Source organism: Cinclus cinclus, chromosome 9, assembly GCF_963662255.1.
Source record: "Cinclus cinclus chromosome 9, bCinCin1.1, whole genome shotgun sequence".
NCBI classification, from domain to species: Eukaryota; Metazoa; Chordata; class Aves; order Passeriformes; family Cinclidae; genus Cinclus; species Cinclus cinclus.
The window spans coordinates 13,860,590-13,887,127 of NC_085054.1; the positions used below are offsets into that span (position 1 = coordinate 13,860,590).

General features: G+C 49.5%; 1 protein-coding gene across 6 annotated transcripts; it reads right to left on the reverse strand.

The window, feature by feature from the left end:
• Window positions 1-65: 65 nt before the first annotated feature.
• Window positions 66-26,299, reverse strand: TTLL4 (tubulin tyrosine ligase like 4). 6 transcript variants are annotated; one of them, XM_062498109.1, is made up of 19 exons: window positions 26,247-26,299; window positions 18,109-19,377; window positions 17,639-17,748; window positions 17,148-17,211; window positions 15,083-15,207; window positions 14,558-14,668; window positions 13,555-13,631; window positions 12,723-12,917; window positions 12,557-12,639; window positions 11,333-11,461; window positions 10,580-10,702; window positions 8,981-9,079; window positions 8,290-8,424; window positions 7,411-7,548; window positions 5,455-5,557; window positions 4,696-4,906; window positions 2,404-2,474; window positions 1,734-1,816; window positions 66-938 (listed from the first exon to the last, which is right to left on the reverse strand). In XM_062498109.1, exons 2-19 carry the CDS (start codon window positions 19,353-19,355, stop codon window positions 797-799), a joined length of 3,246 nt encoding a protein of 1,081 aa, XP_062354093.1. In that variant the 5' UTR covers window positions 19,356-19,377; window positions 26,247-26,299; the 3' UTR covers window positions 66-796. The 6 variants fall into 6 exon arrangements, with proteins under 6 accessions (XP_062354093.1, XP_062354094.1, XP_062354092.1 ...); XM_062498110.1 differs by lacking the exon at window positions 26,247-26,299 and adding an exon at window positions 25,807-26,120; XM_062498108.1 differs by lacking the exon at window positions 26,247-26,299 and adding an exon at window positions 24,832-26,120.
• Between the last annotated feature and the right edge of the window lie 239 nt (window positions 26,300-26,538).

Consider the following 26,538-nt stretch of genomic DNA (forward strand, 5'->3'; position numbering starts at 1 on the left):
CTTCCCACCAGACACAAAGAGGTCAGGGAAAGGAAGGCGGATGAGAACAAGGAGAGCAATTGGATGTTAAAAGTTTAATAGAAATCCTTGAGAAACAAAGGGAAAATGGACAGCAGACTCAGGAGAAGAGCACTAAGCCTGCAGTCTGTGCACACATGCTGCAGGGCACACCAGAGAGCCAATGGCCCTGAGAAGGATGCTGCCTCCCCAGCAGCCCTCCTGCCCCCACAACAAACTGGAGCCACACTAGTACTCGTGGTCTCTCTTGAGCTGTGGTGCAAGCCTCAGACATCTCCTGCAGGGCCTGTTCCTGGGGGAGAGCAAGATGCTGGCACAGACATTCAGAAAGGATGAAACTGGGCAGTTTTTCCTCCCAGGCGTGAGGACTAGGGACCTATCTCCAGGGGCCAGGCTGCAGCAGGGCAAGAGCAGACTCAGCTGCCAGCAACTCAGGACACAGACACAGGCGAGCAAGGGCTCAGCCTGTGATGACTGGGGACAAGAAGGGCAGGCTCAGTCAGCTCCCACGCAGCAAAGAAACCACCATGTCAGGCTTCAAGAACAGTCTAGAACAAAGGCCAGATAACCCCCACTTCCTCAGGCTTTGCCACTTGTTTTAGAAAGTGAAGTCACATAGGTCTCCTCTTTGCCCAGGAAAACATCCCTCTCTACAACCAGCCCCAAAACAAGTGTGCAGTGCAAGGGGCTCCCACAGTCCTTGCTCTACAGAGCCAGCTCCTGTCTCTTCCTTTGAGGTAGGTTGATATGTCCCCAGGGAGGGACGGTGGCTGCTTGGTCACATCACTAGGGCAGTGTCAGAGAGGCAGCCAGCAGGTCTCTGGTTGGCTCCACCAGTGCACTTGTTGAGAGGTAAGCTCTGAGTAGGGCTGGGCTCCAGGCATCTCATGAGATCCTCACCAGCTGAAGGGAGGCATGTGCTGCAATGAAAAGGAGACCCTGAGCTTCTTAGGGACAGTGAGAAAGGACCAAAAGGATCATGGTGCAATAATCATCTGCTGTATCATCACACATGGACTCAGAGACAGGGCTGCCAGGCTCACCTACTCCATCTCCCATCCCAGGCAGCACCACTGACCCCAACAGGTATTCCAATATCAGCAGGACTTCAGGATCACAGCTTAGTCTCCCTGTCTGTGTGTAAACCCAACTTCACCCTGACCTCAGCACAAGAACAGTGATGGCCCTTCTCGTAGCACCAGAGACCCGGGGTATGCCTCCCCTTCACTTTGGCTTACCCAAACTCTAGTCCTCCACCGCTGCAGGAAGCTGTCAGCAACCCAGCTCAGCTTGGAGAAGCCAGGAGAGCGCAACAGACCTGGAGGCCTCACTGTTCCCCCAGCCAATGCTGCAGCTGAGAGCCTCTGCTCACTGTTAACCACATTAGTGTCCACAGAAGTGATACAAATTCCAATGCAGGGAATATCTTGTCAGCATGTTCTCACCATGACAGCTCCAAGCATCATCTAATCTGGCTGTTCTGAGCTTCATTCTAAGCTGGGTGTACAGTGCCAAGGAGACATGCCCAGTTGCACAGATATCATGCCAGCCCCATCTGTTGGCTCTCCACAGAGCAGAGGCTTCACAGCCTGCAAACCAACCTGCTCCTCTCCTCTTAAATAAAGCTGCTTTTCAGGCTGCCAGTTTTCTACCAGGATACCAGTCCAAAAGCCACATTATGAACACCATGAATGTCATGACCAGTGCAAACTCACCCCAGTCTGCCCAGTTCCAGTTTGCTGAAGCTGTTTGATTGAATGCTACTCTTCTGGAGGAAGAACGACTTTGGCGATGACCACTGTGGGAGGAGAGGAAGACAACAGACTGGCTATTTAAGTCATGGCAAAAATCCCTCAAGCCTGCTGTGCTTTGCCATAGGCTGCCCTAGAGAGCTTCAGCTAGAGCTGCCTCACTGCTGCGCATTGTCACTGCCACCAGACTGTTCCCAGAATAGCAAACAGAGCAATCTTTGCTCTCTGCCTAATGAATCCCTCTGCTGAAAGTGGGAGTAGAGCACCTCGAGGTTTGAAAGAGTGGGTTTCTTTCAGAGTAGCATTCTGCTGTAAGGCACAGGAGTGACAGAAACGACTCCCTCACAGAGAGGAACAATGGGCAGGACAGGTGCCAAATATGTAGGGCTGTGCCCAGTGCACCCAAGGATATTCAGATACAAAATACTTGCAGATCTGATACACTGCTTATGGCTTCATGTTTGTGGGAAATAGGGCAGCATGGGATTTTCCAGACTCCTGGAGGCCTTGGCAAAGAGGGAAGAAGGCAAACAGGTAAGACAGGAGCCATAGGAAGCAGAACAAGCAGGATCTCTACCCTACTCTGTGCAGGTAAACAACTATCTCTGCCTACCTTACCCACAGTTATACGTACCATCTGGGCAAAATCTGTCCCTGCCCCAGTGTGGTAACCTTTGACACACCAGTTCTTCAGTAGCTCCAGACCTGGGAAGTGACAGAAGACAATAAGTGAGAATGAACAGCCAGGTTTACAAAGAGTTAAGCCTTCCCAGCTCAGGGCATGCAAATATGCTGCACTGACCACATAACACATGCTATGCAATAACTACTTGAACACGTGCTTGAGTGCCAGCAAACACGGGGTAAACCAAGGGCATTCACCCTTTGTACGAGCAAACATCAGTGCGTGGGCTGCTGCAGTGCTTGCCTTCCTCCCAGGGAGCCAAGACATTCCTTGCAGCAGGCTCAGCGGAACAGGGAAACTGGGGCAACACAGGATTTGCTGAATTAGACCAGATTGGCTGTCCCCCTGAGCCAACAGCAGTACCTGATTTGGGCTGCACTGGTGAAAGTTCCCACCATGCAAATGTAGAGCAGCTTTGCTGTCATTGACCCCTTTCCCAGAGGAGGGCAGCTCAGGCAACCTCTTCCTTGCACAGCACTGATCAGCTGCAGCACCCCACTGCATCATCTCCTCCCTACAGGGATCCATCCAGAGCTTAACATGGGCCAAGACTTCATCCCTGACAGAGGGCAAGACTGGCACAGGCCAAGATCATCACTGGTATGACTGGAAGGGACCAATCCTCTCACCACACACAAGACATGGTGCTTCAGAGCACAGCAAGGTCATTTTGAAGCACCACCATGTGTTCAACTGCACTGAACAGGCTCCACTTCCTCCAGGGCTTCCTTCTAGCTGTCCCCACTACAGCCAAGAACACTGCTCTTGGCCAACCCAGAAATATTGAGAAATCCAGGACTACTCCCATCCTGTTTTCTTATTTGAGAACCAAGGGTCATAGCAGAAGGCTAGGGTGACTTGAAAATTAAGAACCAGCAGAGCAATGGCTAGTCTATTGATGCTAGGATTACTATGATTTTCTATAAGATACCAGGAGAAATCCTTGCTGTCCAAAGCCTGTTCCTTGGTGACCTTTCAGCAAGTCCCAGAACCTCATGAAAAGCCCCCACAGGTTAGGGAACAAGAGGAGTAGGGTGGCTCAGATGCCTTATCCTGGGTCTTTGTACCAGCTTGGGCTTTGCATCTTGCTGGCTAGGGAAAGAAGAGTACTTCATGGAACACAGGGGAACAGGAAGGGGACAGGGGGAGTGTGAGTTCTGCTCAGAGGTAAAGAGCAATGATGGGATAGAGCAAATCTGCTCGCTTGGCTTCTTTGGGAAAGCTGTAGCACTGAACCAGGACCCTTGCCTGAGCAGCAAAGTTCAGGGCAGGACTTCAGTGAGGACGATGACAGAATCTTTCTTCGAGCTGAGGAAGATAGATCATCCAGCAAAGATATTAGCAAGGCAAAGGATGACACATGCTGACAACACAGCCGGAGAAGGCTATGATGTTACCATCTCTCTGTGAAAGACTGTTACTGACCCCTTTGATACTTGCTTTAACACCAGTGAAAAGTGACAAAAGCATTTTTCTTCTTTCTCTCCTTGACAGCCAAGTGAGGAGCACACATATAGTCACTGCAGAGGAGGGCCAGCTCCTCCAGAAGCCTCTCCATATAGATCAGATATTGGATGGAAAGCCCTGAGCCAGACTCTTTTTATTTTCTCTAACCCTTCATGCTAGACCTCACTGTCTCTCTCCCAAATAGCTTATACTGCTACCCTGATAGAGACAACCGTGGGTGAGAAGGAATTAGTCCAGCCCAGCTATGCCTCATTAAAGGATAACGTTTTTTATTAAAATACAGAACTGTGTCCTGAAAGCATGGAAACATTAGCAAGATTTCTAGTGTTTAGGAAAAATTTACATTTGTATGCTGACTGTTTTTCACCAATTAGAAAGCTGCAGGAGACCAGGGAATAGGCCAAATTTTTCCTTTACAGATAACTAGTCAGGAGCAAAGCCCAACAAATCCAGCTGTTTCTCCCTCAAAAGAGAGCAGAGAAACACAGTAAGAGGCCAAAGCTACAGGTGGAAGGCAAAACCGTAGTCTGCTTCATGCCCAGAGCACCTAGAAGTGATGGTGCTGTGCATAACGGAACAGTCATCACTTCCCATCAAGTCAGAATAAGCTTTTTGTGATATTTGAAGCAGTCTAGAAAGGTAACACATTTCCTAGGGGTTAGTATGCAGGCAGGCAGCTCCCCCTCAACATACACAGCTCAGAAGTCTCCCATGATTGCTGGCAGGCAGCCTGCCTGAGTCAGGTGGCTGTGCCAGGCTATGGAGGGCAGTTACCTTTGTGTCTGTTCAAGTAGTATTTGATCTCCCACTGGGTCAACAGGATGTTAAAGTAACGAGGCTGCTCAAAGAAGCGCAGGTACCGCATGGAGATGTGGCTGGGGAACACCCGCTCAAACTGCCCACGCCGGGAATACTCATCCTCTGTCTCCACCAGGATGCGAACATCATCTGGAGTCAGGATGTCCAAGACAGAAGAATAAAAATCCTGCAGATAAGAGCAACCCAAGGTCAGGGAGAAGCATGTCTCAAGCAGAGGTCTCCAAGTGTCTGAGATCTTTGGGACAAAGGCCACATGGAAACTGTGGAAGGAATCTAGACTCAAAGGTGACACCAACACTGCACAGAACTGAAGAGAACACCAATTCTGCAGCCCAGCCTCTCTTAAATACACTGCCAGGAGACACACAAGGCCAGTGGCCCTACTAACCTGCACGGGTGTCATCTGGCAAAGGCTGTAAGAGCTGCACAGAGACTTAAGGAGGAACAGATGGTGCTCAGACTCTGGTAACCGGTGAGTAACATGCCCCTCAGCACACGCCTATTTTAATGTACAGGTGAGTCGGTGAGATAGTGGCTTAAGCAAACCAAATTTATTTCTGACCAACTGTCATGTTGGAGCCCAAGTGCACCCCATCATCTGGCTGACCCCAGAGAAGAGCACAATCTGACAAGCAAAGAGGGATAGACATGTGGAACAAGTTGGGACATGGGCTTAGCATGATGGTGCAAATACCAGAGGAGGTTGTTTTGTACCTGGTCAGGTATCTTCTGCATCAAGTAATAGGCCTTCTTCATCTTCTCTGCTCTCAAATGCTCAGATACTGGCTTGGGCTTCTCCTTTAAAGCACTGCCCAGACTGAGGACACAAGAGAAACAATACAGCATTTAAGTGGAGAAAACAAAGTCCTGTCATGGCAAAAGTGCTCTCAGCAACTTCTGAGAGAACAGTGAAAGCCTCATGAAAATGACATGGAGGAGAGAACACTTTCCCCAAGGATTTCGCTAGTTTCGAGATCAGTGATGGATCCACAGCCTTGTACATCAGCACAGAACCTGAGAAGAATGTGGGCAGGGAAACTGGGAGGACTCTGCCAACCCCTCATTAAGGCATTTCAGTGCTCCTTCACCCAAAAGGTGAGCCATCACCTCATACTCACATGGGATGCAAGAGGGTCAGACACACCATGACAAGATTCACAGCACGTGAAGCCTGCTTGGATCTCATCTTTACACCCCACTTAGAACACAGATTCCTAACTGCAAGCACAGGGATGGGGACACAGGTACTCAATACTGGTACTGTACAAGGAAGAAGAGAACTCTTAGATGAAAAAACCTCCTCTGGCAATATCCAGTACTCTCAGGACTCAAATTGAGCCACATGCCATGGAAAGTCCTGGCCTTTTGTACTATCTGACCAGCAACCATCTATTCTAAGCTCCAACTGAACTACTTGGGGATACCAGAATCTGGGAGATACTTGTTGAAAACCTTTTAATCCATCTATCAACATAGGGGTTTTTTTGTTGTTTTTTTTTTCTGCTGCTGCAAAACTTATTAGTTGTATGCAGATCCAAACAGGGAGAGCAAAACCTTAAGTCTGTGCTGCATGGTGCTTGGGGAACATACAGATCTACTGGAATTCTGCCCATATGCAAAAAAAAAAAAAAACCCTTCATATGCTTTCCAGGACAGAAAATACAGTTATACAAGCTTGCCTCTGGATGCAATAAATCTGGTAATGCATCATCTGAACCATGATAAGGATCCACTTAATCCCCTGTAGGTCTTTCTGAGGACACCTGCCCTCCAGCACTTCCACTGGAAGCAGCAAACCAGCATGCGATCAAAGCACTGCAGATGAGCTGGTGAGAGCTCCCTATCTGGAACATGCCCACGTTCCAAGCTTCTCCACTGAAGGCACAGGGCACTCAGAGGGCAAGAGTCCCATCTTTTGGCATTCCCACACATCACTGTATGCTGGTGCTTAACCCAGCAAGCTAACCCTTCGGTGACATATGGCCAGCAGCCACTCTGCTGCAGGGAACAGACTGGTTTCCTTCCAGCCATCAGGTCTGAAACCAGGATAAGCCCCAGCTGTGGTGAAACACAGAAGGATTAGGGGCCTGGTTGGACACACAGCCAGGAACTAGCAATCTGCAAAAAACAGCCATGTTAGCTGCCAAGCAAGACTGTGCACACCTCCACCCATAGGTTGGCAACATATGACACCTGCAGTCCTGCCTAAAGAACTGATCACTCCAACATTTGCAAAATAACAGGTGCTCATCTTGCTCCAGGCAGCAGCATATCAGTTCTGGTAAGTCAGAGGGTAAGTGGATCCAGCCCCAACAGAGCCAGCCAGTCCTCCAAGCAAACAGATAGGCAATGAAACTTTGCATCATATTAATTCCGGCCAGAGGAAGGACAAGAGAGCATGACTTGACTAACTGCAGACCAAGTACAAATTACATTGGCCTTACTTCCAACTATGGACCTGCAGAGAGGGCATAAATCCTTCTGCCTTGAAGAGACCACAGGAACCAGATACTCAGGCAACAAGGCAAGTTCTTTGGACCCATAGCTGAAGCACCAGCAAGCACAGGCTCTCAACAGCTAGAAGGCAGAGTTTGCTGAGCTCCAAGCAACTTCCTAGATGAAATCCCTCAAGAAAAAAGCCTGCTTCTGCTGACAGAGAAGGGGGCAAACCTGCAGGTAGAACCACTTCTTGTCTGTGTCCTTGAGGCCATACTGTCCATGCTGGGCAGAACAAAGCCAGCGAGGTTGAGGAGGTCCCGAATCATCTGGCCCTTGATGCTCACATCCAGTGGGGAGTTGGAGTGGAGGCTGCAGAGAAGAAGCATCACAGCCCGAGTGCTAGAATGGAGGTGTTGAGCCCCATGGCCCCAAGATCAATCTCTGCATTATTACTCACAGGGATACAAACACCAGCCAGTCCCTTGCCTCATGAAACCAGCCGTAAAACACTGGGAGAAAAATCCTGGCAATAGTTCTTTTGAAGGGGGGGGGGGGGGGGGGGGGCTTCCTATCAGAAATAGTTAATTTTTCCATCTCTTTCCAAGTTTGCTAGAAATAAGCAAATTCATCCCCAGAGCTGTGTTCATGGCTCTGTGTACAGCTCATGCCCACCCACTCTCACAGACAGAAAGGGCCATGCTCAGTTACCCTGCATCTCCTAGTCCTGCCTGCACAGCTGACACCACGTGGCCGGATGCTATCAGGAAGCAAAGAACGGTGCATGAAGCAGTGGAACTGCTGATTGCTTCTGCCCACACAAAGAAATCTCTGCCATCACCCGTTCTGTACAAGATATATCCCTCCTTGGCCTTCCTTTTTTAACATACTCTTCCCTGGCTCTAGCTGGAGCATGCCCAGCAAAGCTTTCTGAGCTGCAGATGAATGTTGCTTTCGCAGGCAGGGAAGGCTTTGATTCCTGCAATCTGGAGAGGGAGGTTTCAAAGCCCATGGTCTTTCAGCACAGGCTATAGGGGGCATCACAAGCCAAATGCACTTTGTAGTAAAAGAAAAGCCATTATCCACTCTGCTGTGGCTCAGAATATGCTTTACCTTGGGGAAATGTTGACTTCTAAGATCCAGGGCTTGAGGTTTTCATCCAGCATGATATCAAACCCAAACAGCTCATGGCAACAATACGGCCGGCGCACATACATCTTCACCAGGCTGTTCACGTAGGGCTCAGAACTGCAAGCCAAGGAAAAAAATGTTTGTTTCCAACAGTCAGACAGACAGCAGAGCTCTGGCTGTTCACAGCACGTGTTGATAGTTCTGGAAGTGTGGAAGCCACGTGCTGCAGGAGCAGGTGGGCTGAAGGACTAACACAGCCCTGTGAGTTGCTGCTGCTTCACCACACATGGATCCAGCACTGCATCCTGAGCATCCCTGCTGCGTCAAGTAGCATCCATGTTTGAATACAAAATTTATCCTGTACCAGGGGCCATTCTCTCAGGCTTCCAGGCAAAGCAGGGGAGTGGGTGGCAAGCTGGTCAATTTTAGGTATACTGTACCTTCCTGGTGTTCAGGCAGGTCAGGGAAATATAGGTCTATTTACCCACTGCAGCTACTGTAGCAGGAGCATAAATAATAGGATGCAAAGAGGGATCTGCAAAGAAATACTAAAGCTAACAGCAGTGATACCATTTTAATTAAGAGCAAAAGGACCAGGCTAAGAAGGGCACTGGACAGTCAAAGGGCCGGGTGGACCTCACAGACACACAGAGTAAGGAGTGCCAACACTCACGCAATGATGGTTTTGATAACGATGTCCTTAATCTTATCCCAGATGGCCTCACTATTAACTCCCTTCTGTGTCAGGTAACTCCAGAGAGCTTTGAGTGCCCTGTCAGAGAGAAAGCAAAGGAAGTAGTTCTGTAGCCCCTTGCTGCTGGTGGTGAAAGCAACAGAGGGGAACCCTGACAGCAGTCTTCCCTGGCATGGCAATCCTCCTGACATTCTCAAACCTCTCAGTTCCTAGTTGCTGCTCTCCCTAGCCTGGCCCCTGGTCTTGAAGGCCCAAGCTACTAGGAACATGAATCTGTCATAGACTTCTCTCAGCACAGTCCCAAATTAGTACATGAGCAAGGCAAATCAGGCCCAGATCTTGTCTTCCCCCCCCTTCCATGTCCTCAGCAAACCTCCCCATCCTGGAGGCCTCCCCCCACAGCACTGCAAAACAGTTCAGCAGGAATCCAACAAGACCCCAAAAGCGTTCTAGCTAAAGCCACTTCACTGAGGCTTGAGGAATGAAAAAAAAATTCTGAAAAATGTGGGCAACAAGATGGTATGGGGGAGCATCTAAGCTTTTACAGGAGTTTCCCACACCACACTGAGTTCTGCAAGCTACTCTGACACTGAGCCAAGGATGCTCAGATATTTCTCAAGTGAGACCATGCGGCTAATGGCCAGGAATCCAAAGGTCACGCTTCCTGCATACAAGATGGAGTGGATTACAGCCACAGTTATCTTTAACATAGGACCAGCCAGCTTTGACTTGCATGCAAGTAGGGAAAACTCACACAATCTCACCCCCACACAATTACAACTGCTGAGAGACAGTAGACCCTACTAAAAGTCCCAGTGGAGGAAGAGACCACTGTGCAGCAAGTCCAGGTCTAAGCAATCCAGCCACAGCAAATACCTTCTGCAATTCCCTTTGAAATGCAGTAGCCCTGCCCAGGCTGAGAATTGAGAACTCTATCCTGCACTATTTTTAAAAGGGTTCAAACACCACCATGGAATCAGAGACAAGTTCCTGGGGCTTGCATCCATTCACCCATGGGAGAGCAAAGAATGGGAACTCCTGCAAGATTGCAGGCCTCTTCCCAAAGGCCTAGAAATGGCACCACTGCTCCTATTCCCACTAAGAAGCATATTAACTAACAGTTATAAACCAGGGCTGTCCCCCTTCTCTGCCTCCACGGCAAAGTCAAGAGTGAGATGGGCAGAAGCTCCCATCTAGCCAATTTAAGCATCACCCTTTCAATGTCTAACAAAATCCAATCAGATTCTGCTTTAACTACATCTCATCACTCCCACAATAGGGGAAGGGGAAGAATGAGCAGAGATGAGTACAGCATTGGAAGCAGGGAATGGCATAGACACAGGCAGGATGAACAGCATCTACAGCTCAAGCAGCAGTGGACAAGATGAGTCACAAGCCAGGGAAACCATCCAGATTCCACTGACACTAACTCATGCTAAAATCACTCTGTTTTTTTAGTTTCCCAAGTGGGAGCAGATGATACAGAAAGCAAATTCAAGATTTGGGTAAGAATGCTGAAAAAGTCCGACTTAATGAGAAACAGGAAGAGCTACCTTGTACCCTAAAAGCAGTACCTACCATTTGTGCCCCTGACAAGCAGTCTCATCTGAGTTAGATTTGTACTCCATGTTCTTCTTGTTCACACTGTAGTTGGTCAAGTGCATGAACTTGTTGCTGAGGCTCTCCATTGAGGAGGAGTACCTGGAGGAGGCAAGAGGAACACAAGGAGTCTGAGACTGAAGTGGCTGTCCCCAGGTCCACCAGGCAGGCACAGACTTGGTTCTCATCTCAGACCACTCTCAGCCATCCACCAGCCCTGCTACTTGCAGCTCTCTGTCTCCACAGGCCCAGAGCTAACGGAACAAAACATGAGACAGAACAGGCTGCCTTTGGGACAGTGGAATGCAGTCACACCCTCACAGCATGTCCTCAAGAAACAAAAAGCCAGAACATCAGTGAGCAGAAGCACTGATGGAACTGCAGCAGCCTGAGGCAATACAATAAAAACTGGAAGAAACATCTCCGTTTCTGGTGTGCCAGCTTTTATGCACAATGTAGCACAGACAACGTATTTCAAGAACTGCTTTACACTGAGCTGATCTTTCATGGGGAAGGTGCTGGATGTAGGCAGCATCCTCTCACATTCCCTTTCAACAGTCACCTGCAGCGACCCCATGTGTTTCCACACTGCTTCTTAAGCAAGCAAGACACACCTTTAAGCATCACCCTTATAGGGGATGACTCCTTCCTGCCCCAGCCAAGGCAGGTACCACAGCCACAGATGCCTGGGCACCAAGGCAGCCCCCAGCACTGCTCTCCTGCACAACCTACTTGCAGCTAGCAAAGCGAACCAATCCATCCTTGAACAGGTAGACTCTGAGGGGATCATAGCAAGTGACGTAAACATAGATCCTCAGGTCAAACTTCTTCCCGCCAATGAGGTAGGGTTTGTGCAGGTATCTGCAGAGGGAAATAAGCACATAAGGGTTATGATTTTCATATGCAGGAACATCTCTAACCCCAAATTCAGAAGCCCTGGTAAAACAAGGGATCAATGCAGAAGCCTTTTTGCACAGCATTTCCAAGTTAATCACATAACAGACAAGAGGGAAGAAAGAGCAGCTCTGCCATTCACAAGGAGTTCCTGCAGCACATAAGCAGTATTTCTTTCTGTTCAGTTCCATTTTGAAGAGATTTTCCCCAGTTTTAAGGCACAGTAGCTTTTTCACACCCACAGTGCTGATCACAATTTTCAGGAACATCTAAGACATGCAGTACACCACAGATGGTTTTGTACAGTGAGCAGAAACAGTTGGGTATTTTAATCCAAATAATTTGATTATTCATCCCAGAAATTAATGATTTTCCATAGGAAAGTTTATCTCTTTGCATGGAAAGCGGACAGGGAGAACTAACAAGCAAACACAACAGCTTCCTGTGTGCCAAACACTGCAGTTTTCGTGCCCTCACAAGAATCTTCCAAGAAAGCAACCTCAAATCAAGATAAACTATTACACTTTTCTGCAGAAGGAGAAAGAGATTGAGAACTCTGTTATTTCAAGAATATCCTTTAACTAACATCTACATACACTGAGACTCTTACTGAACCATTCTAACTTGGATAAGAACAAATCTTTGACAACTACCACCTCTTCCCTGGGACTTCTCTTCCCACTGTGCTTGTGTGAACTGGGTAAGGTATGTTTGTCTTCAAATATGTCAAACTCCAGAGTACAGACCAGTGGGAGCTGGATCACAGCAGAGCTGTAGCTGTCCACCTACCAGACACAAGCTCCAAAAAGCTCAAGAAACCAAGTTGTGTCTGAGACCTCAAATCTCTATAGAGAGACAGCAGCACTCCAGTAAGCCCAGCTGCAGCTGACAGAGCCAAGCTTCCAGCAGCAGGACAACCAGGCAGTCTCCAGAGAAGTCTCCAGATGCAAATCAGGTACTTCTGTTTTGCCACACAGTGGCACGGGCCCAGAACTGATCAGAGATACTAAGACACTAAGAGGTCCCAGGCTGTGTGTCAACCTTGGTTTTATATTCACTCACCTCTGTACTAGCAGTGGTCTCCTTTTGGGGAGCTGGCTCCATTTGTGGATGACTTGGATACCAATGCCTCTTGCTGATGCTGGCTGCAAAATACAAACAATAAAGGATCAGATCTTCTCTCTACACCTACAAAAGGACAGAGGATTGAGTTCTGCTTTACACGTACTGGTTTCACAATCCATTTCTGTCGGCTAGCTCCTTCCTCCCATGCTTTCCTGAGTAATTTGATGTCCTGGGGCAGGATGAAGGACTGAGGGAAGAAATTAAACTCCTTTTTCCCACAGCGAGCCTGCATCTTCACCAGGTTGCGCCACAGACGGTCCTTCCTTCCAATTTGAAATGAACCAGGAAAGTGGTTTAGCTGGAAAGGAACACGGATGCTATGAGATCTCTTTGCTTCCCCAACTCCTTGCCCACCCCTTCATGCTCCCTTGGCAGAGGATACGTCCTTTCTGAATACAGTGCAGGGTGACAGTCTTTGCACCCCTCTCAAGATTCCACCCAAACTGATTCCACCTACTCCTGAAGCTTTGCAGGGACATACTTCACAGTTTAGAGCATCCCAGCTCTTCAGAATAGGCATGCACTTGTGATAGATATCAAACATTTGGTCCCTCACAGGTTCTCAAGCCATGAGCCACACCTGACTGTTCTGTGATCAGAGTAAGATACATGCTCTTCACTGCACTGGCAGCGAGGTCACTGTCCCCACTCCTCAGCTCTGCCAGAAGGACTGCTTTAAGCAGCAATAACTGAATTTAGAGAAGTTCACAGATAAACATAATTTGGCTACAGCTTCAGTCTGGACAAGAGCCACCCTCACAGCAGAGATGCTCCTCCAGCTATGTCTGTCTCTTGGACTCCTCTCCCAGTTCTGGAAGGGACACTGCAGGGACAGCTTTGCACAGCAAACACCTGGCACTGAGGAGAGGGGCACCCAAATTGCTTCCAACACACTCTCCATGCACGTGAGGGAGGTCAGCCAAAAACACTCCTACCTTTTGGTGCTCCCTTATGGCTTTGAAGCCAGGGGATTTCATGTGGTGGCCCCAGCAACCCAGCCAGTCATTGCTTTCTGCAGGAAAAACAGAAAAGTCCATGACAGAGTACCCTGCCAACCACAACACCCTTGCAACCCACAGCACCCCATCTCCTTGGGCTAGCAAAAGCATGCCAGGGAAGCCGCACACCTACAGCACAAAGCACTCATACTTGCTACTGTAAAGCTGCCAAAGCAAGGGCTGTAAGCAGCATCCAGTTAACCAAGTGGATCATATCCTTGCAAATATGAAGGACCTGAAGAGGCACAGGGTCAAAGGAATGCCTTTAATTCTCCAGCATCCTGACTTCTCTGCATTACAGATGGCAAATGAAGCAGTTGGCTAATGAATGCTGCACTGCTGAGGGACACGTAGGATGCCAAAACTTCTTAGGACTTCCTCTGCTCTTCATGTGTCATTATAGCCCCAATATAGTCTGTGCAGAGGTCTCTTGATACATGCAGGAGTCCCATAAATACTTCCGGGAGATCGCATTCCAGAGTATGGATCATAGCTGCAAGTGCTCAGCACTTCTCTACACATCTCTTCCATGACAAGATTCCCAACCCTGAGAACTCTGGTTCTGGTCAGAGAAGATGCTTTCCTCCTCAGTACATGGGGACAAGGAGCAGCACTGCTGGGCCTGCCACTACATGAGGGTCAGCCTCCTCAGAGTGGCAAGCCAGAGCAAACCTGCCTCACATCTGCCTCAGTTCCTGACAGCCCAGGAGCAAGTCCTTGTGGTCTATGCCAGGAACAAGCCAAGAGGCAGATAAGACCCCACTGGGACCCACAGATCTTGGACACAGCAGGTCAGACAGACAAAAATGTGAACCCAGCATCTTGAGTGGATGCTAAGCCACTTAGTACTGCTTCCGCTCTGTTCTTTGCCAGCATTCTGCCTTCTTGTGTCCATGTGCTGGAGGCAAGGAAGGACACAATGTTGCCTCCCCCAACTTACTTTTGCTAACTCTGAAGTGGGACCTGCCAATGGTTTGCTTCACTATGTTAGGCGTGACTCTGCACATCTTCCATCGCAGCAGCTTCCTCTGCTCCCAAGGCAGCTTTTCCACTAGTAATGCAAAAAGTTAAAGACTGAAGGAAAACAAACACAATACCTGGATTTACTACAGCTGCAAAATTCTTATGGTTTGCTGCACAGGCACCAAGCCTGTAGACAAGGGTCCGTAACCCTAGTTGCAGAACCTAGCCCTAGTTACAGAACCATCATGGAGCAGAAGACTCCACAGCTGGGGGAGATCCAGGATACTGGAACATTTAGTGGCAGCCTGAGTCATGCTCCAGACAATGGAAGAAGCAACACAGTTTACTGCAGTCATTTGGATCTCAGAGCAGGGCTGGGTCTCATCATGGGAAGGGTTAAAGGTAGCCTGACCAGCCAGCTCCAGGCTGTGTGCTAGTACCACTTGCTCCCTAATAATGGGCTGGCCACTCTCACCCTGCGCAACAACAGACCCTGGCTCACCTGTCTCATCCCGAGTACTGAAGTAGATAGTTGGAGGCACATTAGGGAATAAACTGCAGACAAGAGCTGGTTTGAGCACTTTGTCTTGAGCCTCAGCAGGCTGGGCCAGGCACTCGATGCAACTCCTAAGAAAGATGAAGCAGTAGGCAGCTGGCTAAAAGTGAAAAGTAACAAAGGAAGAGGGAAGCCAGAAGGAACCCTAATCTGGGTATCAGGAATTTGCACCATCATTGCAATGTGGTGCAAGCAATGGGCACTAAGGTCAGTAACTCAGTCTGCAGCAGTGAGGGGGTGAGTCTGCAATGAATGCACATGCCAAGTAACCACTGCGGGGTTTGTGAGTTTCTGGGGCAAGGAGTTAAGTTTTTTACATGACAAACCCTATAACCTTGTCCAAGGGAACAAGGGGTGGAGATTGTAATATATGTGATTTAACTGTTGCAATCCTTGTGGTTTTGCTGTGTTGCAGGGAAGAGGGATGGAGTTTTACCCACTGTATGTACACCTTACCACAGTAAGCCCCAATACCTGGAAGGAGGGATACAATTTGTAATGTTTCTATTAAGGTTGTGATGAAGTGAAAAGTAGGGTTTGCAATGAACATATATTCAAATATATGCCACTGCAGCCAGTGGAAGAAGCCATACCAGAGCAGTCCAATAAGGAAGAAAGAGCAGCAAAAGAAAAGGAACTACAACACACTATCTCCAGTATCTGAGGCCACTCTTGCCTCACTGAAGGGACTGAGTGTAGCTTGTTGCAAAAGAATTGGAGACAGGATGAGGGAAGAAGTGGTTTTCTTGAAGACCTTGTTGTTTTGTTTTTTTTCTTTTCAGTACTAAAATCAATAATTAGAAGTTTTTTAATTGGAAAAGGATTATACTGGTTAACATTTTCTTGCACAAAACTAGTTTGGCCCTCAACAAACTGAAGGCAGGAGATAGCTGCAGCACACAGCCTGCACAAAGAAGTGGCCAACATCCCTCCTTCCTTGCTACAAGAGGCATTTATCCCAAGCACTGCTTCCCTATCTGCTTCAGAGGCCAACCAGACACATCCTGCCAGAAACAGGCTGCTGGGCCAGTTTACATCACCTCTGCAGCACTTTCACAACATGTGCACACCCAGAGCTCTGCAGCACCCTAAGGCTCAACACTTTCTCACAGAAAGCCTTGCTTGTCTCACAGATTAGTGATGATTATGGGAAGCAGCAAGTTGTCAGGAAGACAGCAAAGCCTGAGGCAGCCCCTGTGCAAGACCAGCTCCCACTGGTGGATGGGCAAAAAGAGGTCCAGCAAAGGTCAGCCAGGAGTCATGAAGGCAGGGCTCAGATGACGACAGGCTGACCAATCCTCCCCAGACAAAGATTCTCGCAAAAGCTAAAGAAAAACCCAGGCTCCAGGACTTGTTTCTAGGATGCTATGCTGAGACACAAAACTCCAAGGAGCTTTTGCAATCTCTGGCCCAGGACAACTCCACTCTGCTTCACCTTCCAGGCAATGACACTGCAAGAGCATAATTTATTCCCATAAACCTAACTCAACAACTGTCACTGCCAGTGAAATTAAGACCCCTGTTTTGCTGGAGTGGATGCACCCCTGGCACTTTACAGGCTGCGGCCTGTAGCAAAAGAAATAGTTCTAGTCTGCAGAGTAGCAAGGAAACTTGCTTCGACTGGGACATCTATTACTACCTTCACTCCTTTACACAACACGCTACCATCTCCTCTGTCACCATGGAGGGCAAAGATGATGGAATCACAGAATATGCTGATTTGGAAGGGACCCAGAAGGATCATTGAGTCCAACTCCCTGCCCTGCACAGCACCATTCCCAAGAGTTACACCACGTGTCCGAGAGCATTGTCTAAATGCTTCCTGAACACTGTCAGGCTTGGTGCTGTGACCACTTCCCAGGGGAGCCTATTCCAGTGCCCAGACACCCTCTGGGTGAAGAACCTTTTTCTAATGTCCAACCTAAAACTCCCCTGATGCAACTTCAGGCCATTCCCTGGAACAAGTCTGCAAAAATATGCCAAGTTCAGTGCACTGTTTACAGCTGCTAACCTGGATACGGGAGTCACGGAGCCACTGGACGACACATCGGCATCAGAGGAAGCATCTGAGTCACCTGCAGGAGGGAACAAACTCAAGTTTTGTCTCCGTGAGGAGTGAGTACACACGGAGTTAGGGAGGAAAGAGAGGAAACAAATGCTCCAGGGGACAGAACCTTCTAGCTGCCCCAAATCCTTTGATCCTGGCTTCTGCCCACCAATTAGGGTAGTAAAAACAATTAAGGGAGCAGAGCTGACAACCCTGCACAGAGAGGAGATGGGTAAGCTCTGGAGGAGGACAGTGGTGAGCCCTAGCTTGCTCCCGGAAGGAAACCATGCAGTTCCTCCTTGCTGTTACATCACTTTTGGGTTTAGTACATCCTGAAATGACAGCATGAATATAAGACAGGAGGGTATCTGTGCTCACCCCCAGCTCCCAGACAGCTCCTGCACTCCCCACATTGAGGCATGGAGCACAGCCCTCACTGGGGAACCAACACTCACTGTCCTCATACTCCTCTTGACTGCAGCTCTCGTCCAGGCCATCAGGAAGTTCTTCCTCTGCTTCATCCTGGGGATGGCTCAGCTCCAGCAGTGACTTCTCAGCAGTAGCACTGGGACAAAGGACAACACATCAAAAGGAATGCCACATGATTTCTAGGGCCAAAAACCCAGAAGGCCATGAGGCAGCATGAGATAACTAGAAATGCCACACAGTAATACCATGCTGTGGTTGAAGGAAAAGGTAGAACAGCTTGGAGCCATCACGAGGGCCTATGTCAAGCTGGGGGTTGCAGGAAGGTGCCCCACCCACTAGGATGCTGCAGTTGGGCTTTGCTCATGGACACAGCCCATGGTTATCCTTATGGCCACCTTGTACTGCCCACAGTGCATCCTCTCCCAACACATGGAGATACAATGGCCAGCCTGGCACATTCTGCTACAGCCTCCCTCCTCCTCCTGCCTCTACTTACTTAAGCTTCCCTGGGACCACAGCCTGGGCCTGTTTCTCCTCTTTCTCCAGTTGGATGGTGGACACCTGTGCTGCCACTTCAGAGATGGCAGTGAAGTGCAGAGGCTCTGTTCTTGCCAGGCAGTCCCCCACACACAGAGGGCTCAGCATGTCCTTGGGACAGCAGCCGGTGCTGCAGTCAGGAGCACCAGCATACGAGGCCAAGGGACAATCACTGATCCACTTAGTGTGGGCAACAGCATCACAGGTGCCCATAAGGCTTGAGTTACTGGTAAGGCAATGGCTCCCCAGCTCCAGGTTCAGGGGAGCAATGGTTTCTTTCCGGATGATCTGCACTCTGGCATGCTGCCTCCTCCTGCTGTTCTGGTTGGACAGGCTGCCCACATTTGTAAGGCTGGAACTTTTGACTCGGCACCCAGAGCCTCTGTGTGTGACAGCCTGACAAGGTAGCTGCTGCACAGCCTTCAAGAGGCTCTTCTCCAGTTCCTTCTCTTTTGAGCTTTGAAATCTCCCCTTAGCACCATCCAACAAGCACTGCTCCTTCCTCAGGATCACACTGCTTGGCACAGGGGTAAGGGAGGGGATTGTGTTTTGCTCTGACACAGCGCTGCTGTTTGTCACTGCTCTGTTGATCAGGCTGCTAGGGAAGTTATCTCTATTGTCTCCAGAGTGAGACCATGAAACAGCAGGAAAACTCTGGGTGTTTTCCACCTTTTTCATCTTCAGTGACTGCAGAAAAGGCACTTTAGCACTGCTTGGCCATAGGAAGGAGCTGTTATTGAGCACTGGTCTAGAGGAGCTGGCAGCCTGCTGACCTGAACTGAGGGCAGAGTCTTTGACCCCAGTTCCAGAGCGCTCCTCTACCAGCAGGCAAGGCTCCATCAGCATGGACGACATCACACTTCCCTTGACAGAGCCAGTGTCTGGAGGCCTTTGGAGGCTGTCTTCAGTGGGCTGTGCATGGCATAGTGACGGTGAGCACAAGTGGCGGGATTGCTGCAGAGGGATCCCTGAGGGGAGCAGGATGCGATCCTGGAAAGCACTCTCATATCTCTCCTCTAAATTCCAGATGGGTTTTGCCTGCTGCTGAGCAAGGCACCAGGCCCAGCACGGCTCAGGTCCTTCTGCTGAAAGGGTGCCTGACTCCAGCCCAATGCTCTTCTGCTGTTTGGGGCCCAGACTAGCATGGTCTGGTCCTGCAGACGCCATGTAGAGCCATAGCATGTGAGGCACAAGTGTGTCAGTCATCTACAGCAGCATCTTTGCTGGCCTGAAACAAAAGGACAGCATGAAAGACACTGTTGCCCTGTCAGGGCACAGCACCAAGTCCAATGCCACACGAGAAAAGCAGGGTGAGTTGCTTTTCCTGCAGGGTGGAAACCACATCTCCCATTTACTGAGCTCACCGAGAGTCTCCTGAGACCAAATCAAAGAATGGCTGGCATCTCACATGAAACCAGAGGATGCAAAAAGCAATGTAAAGAGAGCCATCTGCAGGAAAGCCTGTACGCTGCAAACACACAGGGGTGCCTGACTACCAGCCAGGGCCATGGGGTAGCAGCCTCAGCACAGTCATCCTGTCTGCAACAAGACGCTGCCTGCCTGGGACCCACATGGCAGCTGGAGCCTACTCCCTCAGGTCTGTGTCTCCAGCATCAGCCTCCTGACTCTGCTACAAGTCCCAAAATGCCAGCTTATTTTTTCTCCCTGCTCCTTAAAGCTTCAGTTCGCAACATTACACAACTAGGTGAGAAACTCAGCCCTTGCTTTTAAAAGGAACATGTTTCTCATGTTCCTTTAAAAAGGATGTTTTCTCAAAAATGTTTTCTCAAAAAGATCAGTGAGGGCTAAAGGCTTCTTATAGAGCTCAGGACTGAGAAGGCAGCAAGAAGTAAATACAGGGCTGTTTTAACATCAACACATCTGTTTCCAGCAGAGACTGGCAGTACTGTGCACTGTACATTTCTCCCCACTGCAGTACTACAGAAAAGTGTCCTGCAAGGAGCAAACTGGCAGACCGCAGAGCTGCAGATGTAAGTGTCCTGAATCTTCCTAGAATGAACTATTGCACCATGCCTGCAACATCCTCTTGCCTGAGGAGAAGAGAAAAGAGAAAACAAACCACTACCCAGTTATTGCTTTAATATATGCCTGGAGGGCCCCTGGATACAGCTGCGATAGGAATTTGTATTCCAAGCAGGCTGGCTGGTTCTTCCACCTTCCAGCTCTCACACACTTGCATGTTTAAAAAACACAAAGCTATAACAAGAAGGATAAGCAGCGCATCAACCATCACACTCTTCCTTTTCTTGCCATACCCACGCACACTCCTTTCTTACCTGAAAGACAAGCCTCAGATGCAGCAGTGAAAGTGTAGCTTAGGAGACCCTGCGGTTGCTCTGTAGCACCATCACAGCAGCTCACAACACCACATGGCTGGGTCAGACAGACCTACACCTGCCAGACTTTCTCAAGCTGTGAATCAGCTCCAGTCTCCAGCACATACCAGGTGAGCAGCATCTCAGCCAGAGGATGTGGGAGATGGAATATCCCATGCAGGATCCCATAGGAGCTACACATTCTCAAGGAGAGCTGCTACCCTGCCAAGCTCTGCAAGGAAATATGGAAGGTGCCAAGTCCATTCCATGCCCATAGGGCTGCATTACTTGTTAGCGTTTGTAGAGTCAAGCTGAGAATTCCTGATGAGGACAGGGCACCTGCATCCCAGTGGGATCTGCAGCCCAGAGGGGATCCAAGCCCCCAGGTAAGAGAATCCCACAACTGAGATGTACAACACTATTCCATTGCTACCCAATCTGCCCCCAGCAGCAAATCTGGCTGTGTTGTGACATTCACAGCGATTAGCACAGAGCAAAGAAACTGTGGCTCAGATGCCGCCACCTGCCCAGCTCAAATTTCCACCAGTAAACAAGGGAGTGGAGCTTGGCTTCCACACGCTGCTCCCGCTCAGATGCACGCAGCTCACAAGTGCACTCGGACCCCAAAGTCACCCTAGGACACCAGTGAACATAGGTGCTAAAGAGCAAATTAAAATCCAAGGAGAATGGAAGTGTTCTCACCTAGAGGGTCTGTCACTGTGGCACCACCATGCGCTGCCAGTTTGGCCACTGCCTGCACTCTCACCCGGCTGTGAATGACCTTGTAAAACCAACCTGAACTGAAAGCCATCTGTACCTCATCTCCACCCGGCTTTACAGCTATCAGTGGATCATCCTACTGTAAAAATAAAAGTGATGTGGTCTAATGAAGCTGTAATAAGGGCTGTGAATCTTACAGTCAGCTTATACACAGGTGTGAAAATGCCAGCAGAAGCCCTGGGTGACCCTGATCTGGAGTAAGTGACAACGGTAGCACAGATGTGACTGACAAAGACAGGGAAGTACTGCTGACAGCTGTGACTGCCAGGGTGGAGTTCTGCCCATGGCACAGCCTTAGCTAACACTGCCTGGAACACACAGTAGCAGATAAAAATGTGCTGAGTTTGCCCCTCTCCAGAGCAGTTTTATCATGGAGTTGCAGAAGCGTCTGGGCCAGCGCAGGGGAGGGGTATGTAGGAAGCAGCGGCTGCATAAGAAAGCTGCAGGGCCTTTAGTACAGCTTTCAGGTAGAGCCTAGGTTAGCCAACAGCTAGTCACCATCACTGTTTCCCTGTGGAGACACAGTAGCTCAGAGATAGGGGCAGAAGGATGAAAGGAAGATGCCCCCACAGGAGGCAGGTGAGGTTGCATCCAGACTGATAGCACCAGCATGTGCTGCCAGTCCTTACCCCCATTCACACCTTCTGCATGCCAGCACAACCAACTCCAATGTCTACCTGAAAACTGTCCCCTATCCTTACTTCAAGGACAGAGTGACAAAGCAGCTGCTGAGCATCCAAGAGACCTGGCAGATATGGAGGGAGGCACCTTCACATGTCAGGCTGTGGTCACAACAGGACAGCAGCTGTCACATCTCTGTAGCTCTGGGTAGGAATCACATCACCTGCCTCAGGATAAATCCCTGCTGGTCACCAGCAGGGAAGTTTTCCTTTTATGCTTAATTCAGTTGGAGTTTTGAGATGGACAAAGGTCACAGCTTGATGCAAACCCTAGTTCTGCCAACCCAACTCTACAACAAAGGAGCTGGAGTCTGTTCTGCATCTCACAATGGCAATAAAACTACACTCCTGAAATTTTATTGTAGAAACTTGAGCTAGGGAAAGCCCTGGGTGAAGTGACCAGGCTGGAATTCAAACCCAACCAAGTAGTTAATGGACTTTAGCTTGGACTTATTGACACACAATACAGAGGCCAAAGCTGTCATTGTTGGAGTGACTGTACAGCTGGATTTGCTTACAATTATTCTGCCAGCACCTTTTATTGCCACACAGCTTGCTTGCAAGTGTTAAGAGGTCAGCTGGAACACAGCCACAGCCTGTACAAATGTCACATCACAAGAGCACAGGGTGAACATGTGCCCCAGTGTCTGTGCACCCCAGTATGCATCAGTCAAAATCCTTTCTTCCAGCCTAAGCCCTGCTGCAGCATGTGCTCTTCTAATGGCAGCGTGGCAGATCCTCACAGTCCTGTTCCAAACAGGAAAGGTCAAGACCTTAAGAGCCTGGGTGTGCACATCATCCCACTGTTAGAAGAGTTTGGCTGTGGAGGTTATTTTAAGTGCAGCTTGGTGACACACTTAAAATAACAAGAGCTTGTAAATGTATGCACTGCAAGCTGACCTGATAACATGTTGTCAGCCACACACACAGCCTAAAGTCACAAGGAGGAGAGATTAGACAACTGCAATTGCTATTGTTTTTTATGCCATTGCAGGGTGCATATTCTGTTCTGTTCTTTATGATTAAAAAGGATAGCATTTTTTTCTAAATGAGACCTGAGTTCACACCAAGTTCCTCACTCGCAGTTCTGGGACTTCTGATTAAAGCTTGAACAAGCAAGTAAACAACAATGCAAAACAAACAGGTTTTAAAGCTAATATGCATTTCAAAATAAGGGTTTGTATCCCAAACAGGTTTTAAAACTAATATACATTTCAAAATAAGGGTTTGTATCTCTTCAAAAAATTTAAAACTTTGAACAAGATCAAAAACATTGATCTGAAACCAACTGAGTGCCTAAAACTGCTCCAACAGCTGGTAGCTAGGTACAAACCTGTGTTTCAGCAGCATGAAAACAGCCCTCCCTCCCCTACATCAGCTCCAAGAAACAAGTGGCCTCAAGGGCAGTCACACACGAAGCCAAAGCACCTGAGGACACCAGCAGGTTCAAGCTGAAGAGCAGAGGATGTTGCCGACCACAACTTGTCCGTGAGGACAACACAGCTCAGAGGTAGCTTGGCCACCACAGAAACGCTGCTGGGTGCAACAGCCTGGTGTGCCGCTTTGCCACACAGTTAAGCATCACCGTTCCCTCTCAGGTTCAGTATCATCCTTGCAGAACCACATTTTGTGTGCAGATCCAGAGGATGACAAACCAATTGCTGTCCTAATCGAGATATCAAATTTTTGCTCGGCCACTCAGGTCAAAAAATAAATACTAGTAAGAAATCAACCTCTGTTAGGATGCATCAGCAAATTCCCCCCGCATCCCAGGATTACATTTGTGCCAGGTCTGGTAATTTCCATTCATCAGCTGTGGTGCTGAACTCCACATTGAACAGAGGAAGTAGGAGTGTATGGCTGCCCTGAATAACCCTTCACCTAAGCAGAGCACTGCCCTGCAAGAGAAATAGAGTAGTTCGGGTGCATGCTGTTCCCAAGGTGGAGGCAGACCTCAAGGAAAGCAGGATGATGGACCAAGCCATGGGATAGCTGGAATCCAGCGACTACCTGCGCTGCTGCAAATGCCTCCCTCCATGCAGACACAGGGTAGACTAGGGACTGAAGGCTCAAGTGTTTGACTTCACAAGGGACCTTCCCACCACTCTAAGGACATTGAAACACAGTTGCCAAAGTGAGAAATTCTGGCACCGTAGGCAGAAAATCCAGGGTTGTAGCCTGAGCGCACCAGGGACACCTAAAGGGCTGGCTAAGTGCTCACCCCAGGAAGGTTGACCTGGCTGTGACCAGAGTGCAGGGGTCACAGCAAAGGGCAGAGCATGGAGCCCCTATCCCTACCAAAGCATATCAACTTCTCTCCCTGGCAGATTCCCCAGGCCCTGAAGCAGAAGTAGTGCACAGTGACAGTGGATCATGCACTTCTCTTTCCCCAGCAGGGAAGCTGGCAACTACCTGCCCTTGCTCCCACCTGATTTGTATTTTTTCATCACATGGGCAACAGAAGCTGTTGTACTGCAGCATAAACAAGAGTAGAGAAACAAGTATGGGTTGAAAGCAACAAGCTAAACAATTAGATGTTGAACAGCCTTTCACTAGGGAGGTTTAAAGCCCATTCCTGAAGATCCAAACTGAAGGGACAGCATTTTCAATTGAGCTTCATAGTGGAAGAAAATGTACAGGAGAATTACATGGCAAGACCTGGGAAGAGTTTGGCCACCAGTGTAGGATCTGAGGACAGTCAGCAGAGCTCCATCTGGTCTTAGGCAGACTGGCCTTTAGTAGAAAAATTAAAGTGGAGGATTTGGAGTGAGTGAAACAAATACAATACATCAATATATAGTAAGGAGACAAGAACTACCCTATTAGTTCAAAACACATAATTTCTTAGTCCATCTTCTGTTCTTGGTACTTTTTACTGAAATATACCTGCAATCGGAAGAAAAGGTTCCCAGATTTGTCCTTCAGGATGTGCTCTGGACTCTTCCATGTTCTGACACGGTTGGGAAAAACTCTTCTGAAGGTACTGCAAAACCCCACTCTACATAGCAATCTCTCAGGACTCAGGAGTGGAGAAGAAACAGACTCAAGGTGAGAAGCTGCCAAATACTCCCAGACTTGATGCATGACAGGAACCTGGGAAATGTCAAGGAGTGGCACCCAGCCAGGCTAGTACAGCAGCCAAAGCCCCCAACCAGCGTCAGTGATCTGACATCTCCACGCAGGCACTGTTATGTGGGGATAGTGACATCCGTTCCCTCAGCTCCTCCTTGAAATGTGATCCCTGCTGTGCTGAGGACCCTTCAACTGAGGTGTGGGAGAGGGCAATCATCATGAACGAACTTTACCTAACACAAAACTGCAGCAAGACATCAACGAAAGGACAGACAAATGCTACTACCTGCTGGGTATAAACAGTAAGAATTGTGGAATTATTATTCTATAAAACTGTAATAACACCAACAATCCACTGTAAATTCCCCCGAACTATCCAGGAGTCACCAGATGTCATCTGCCTCTTCCGTGAGAACACCACAATCACCACAATAAGAAAGACAAGCCTCTGTGAGTCATGTAGGCAGGGTTTTGATGTGGAGCTGTGGGGCTGAACTCTGCCTCCCATGAGACATGCAAAGCCCAGCTGCACAGGGAGACAGGAGGCTGGCACAGCGTAACAGGACTTCCCCATGCCTTTGCTCCTCACTCCCTGCCCAAACGCAGGAGGCATTGAGGAAATAGTCCAGGCTTGTCTCAACTCAGCTTTACGTTTCATCTTTCAGATTCAACGGCTCCTTTTTACAAGAGTAGCCAAGCCAAGACCCCAATGAAAGGAGGACAGCCAAGAAGTCCCAGCACCCCACCGGAGCCTGGTCAACCCCAGATCCATCCCAGTACTCCGAGTACCGTTGGAGACGCTCCCTGGGGCCATGGGTGGCTGAGGAGCCAGCCCTTTCTCCCTGCTGCTCGCCCGGGGAACATGCTGTGTGTCTCATTTCTCCAAGTGAAAGCCTTTGAAGCCAAAGGTGCTACCAGGACGCTCAATCCCAGCGCCGGAGCGCCGCCCAGGCCTCCGACCCCAGCATGTCTCGCCACAGAGCGGTCCCGAAGCGCTCCCCCAGCCCCATGGGGTCACAGGGCAAGACCATGCGAGCCCCGCGAGGAGGCCCGGAGTGGAGCAAGCTGCCTCCTCGGGGGCTGGGCACGGTGTGAGGCGGAGGCGCGGGGAACGCGGCGGGGGGGCCAAGGGCCCTACGGCCCAGTGGGGGAACTATGAGGGTGCAACCCGGGGAAACACACGGGAAGCAAAGCCCCGTTCCAGAGGGCTGCAACACCGCCTTACTCACCGCCCGCCCGGGCCCGCCGGACCCGCCGCCGCCGTTACCATGGGGAGCCGGCGGGCCCACGTGACTACAGCTCCCGGCAGCCACCGCGTCGCGGGTGTACTGCCCCCTGGCGGCGCGGCGGTGCCCGGCGGCGGAGCGCAGCCGCGTGGGGCGGGCACGGCTTCAGGAGCCGTCGGGAAACTCGCGGTTAAAGAACAGGCTTTTGTCTTTTTTCAGGGACGGCTTCCCACGGGGGGCACCCCGGGTAAAGACGGCCGGGTAGAGTCCCCCTCAGGCGCACAGCGCGAGTTCC